The following is a 1,031-nucleotide window of genomic DNA, read 5'->3' as shown; positions in this document are numbered from 1 at the left end:
TTGATATTGAAACACCATGTAGCCAATCGGAGAAGGTTGCGCCTGTGTAGTGGTAACCAATCGAGAAGAGTCTCCAGGCGGAATCCTTTGCATAATATTACACCCGGCGGCAGCATCCAATCATACGATTGAAGGTTCCGTCAATCAGACGTGATGCGTCCCACTGATTGGTTGTGTGGGACGTCAATCGAACGGTGAACGAATGGGAGTGGGGTAATGCGGTGTTAAGTTTGGGTACACGCTTTGGGTCAGCTGACAGTCGGAGACAGGATCCTCTTGGTGGTGGATAGGAAGAGAGTAGCTCACTTGGGGAAGTGGGCCTGTGCTAGCGACTGAGCCCGGAATCCTCCATTACACGCAAACAGTTCATGATGCCGTCAGAGAAGTCCTTTAAACAGAGGAGGACTTTCGGTAGGTACGGTGGCGAAAGGAGGGTGGAGTCGGGGCCTCGTGCCCGGAGGGCGGCGGCAGTGTAGTGCCCGGGCGAGCTGGAGAGAAGCCGTTTGTCAGGCCCTAGTCAACCCGCCGAACCCGTGTGTGGCCGGAGCCGCCAGTGGGTGGGAGCTGGGCGGTTTGTGTGCGGCACCGAGCTCGGGAAACCGTTAGTTTGCTTGGGGGGGGGGGGTCTCGAGCTCGAGGTGAGGGTTGGGGTAGGAATCCGCAATGTTCTCCGTCATTGAGATACCTGCAAATAGGTCAGCGATGTAATCCAGTAGCTCAGGTCGTTTTTGAAGATTGTGCTTTTTAGGTATCACTTTTGATTTTAATTTTGCAGGTGAAAAAACTTTCTTCTCTTGCTTGATCGTGATTGCCTCGCCCCCTCAATTTTAAAAGCGAACTTAAGACTATTCCATCCGAGAAATAAAATCAATAAACGTTTCATTCGACGAGTCAAGTTTATGTCTGCGGTAGCCATACCCTGAATCTCCCACTTTTGCCGTGGAACTGCCGCGACACAAGGCTGTATTTATTTGAAGTAACTATTTCCCCATCGTGTATTGCGGTTGAGCAACAAAATGACGTAACATGCT

General features: G+C 51.3%; 1 protein-coding gene across 1 annotated transcript in view; it reads left to right on the top strand.

Annotated features, from left to right (window-relative positions):
• Window positions 1-203: 203 nt before the first annotated feature.
• Window positions 204-1,031, top strand: part of map1lc3b (microtubule-associated protein 1 light chain 3 beta) — a 14,471-nt gene continuing 13,643 nt past the window's right edge. Inside the window, exon 1 of the mRNA XM_020510097.2 lies at window positions 204-411. Coding sequence (XP_020365686.1) covers window positions 369-411 — 43 coding nt within the window. The 5' untranslated portion in view covers window positions 204-368. The remainder of the gene's footprint in view (window positions 412-1,031) is intronic.

The sequence above is a fragment of the Rhincodon typus genome, unplaced genomic scaffold (assembly GCF_021869965.1).
Source record: "Rhincodon typus isolate 14 unplaced genomic scaffold, sRhiTyp1.1 hic_rhity00002786, whole genome shotgun sequence".
NCBI classification, from domain to species: Eukaryota; Metazoa; Chordata; class Chondrichthyes; order Orectolobiformes; family Rhincodontidae; genus Rhincodon; species Rhincodon typus.
This window is presented reverse-complemented; position numbering and strand designations above follow the sequence as displayed.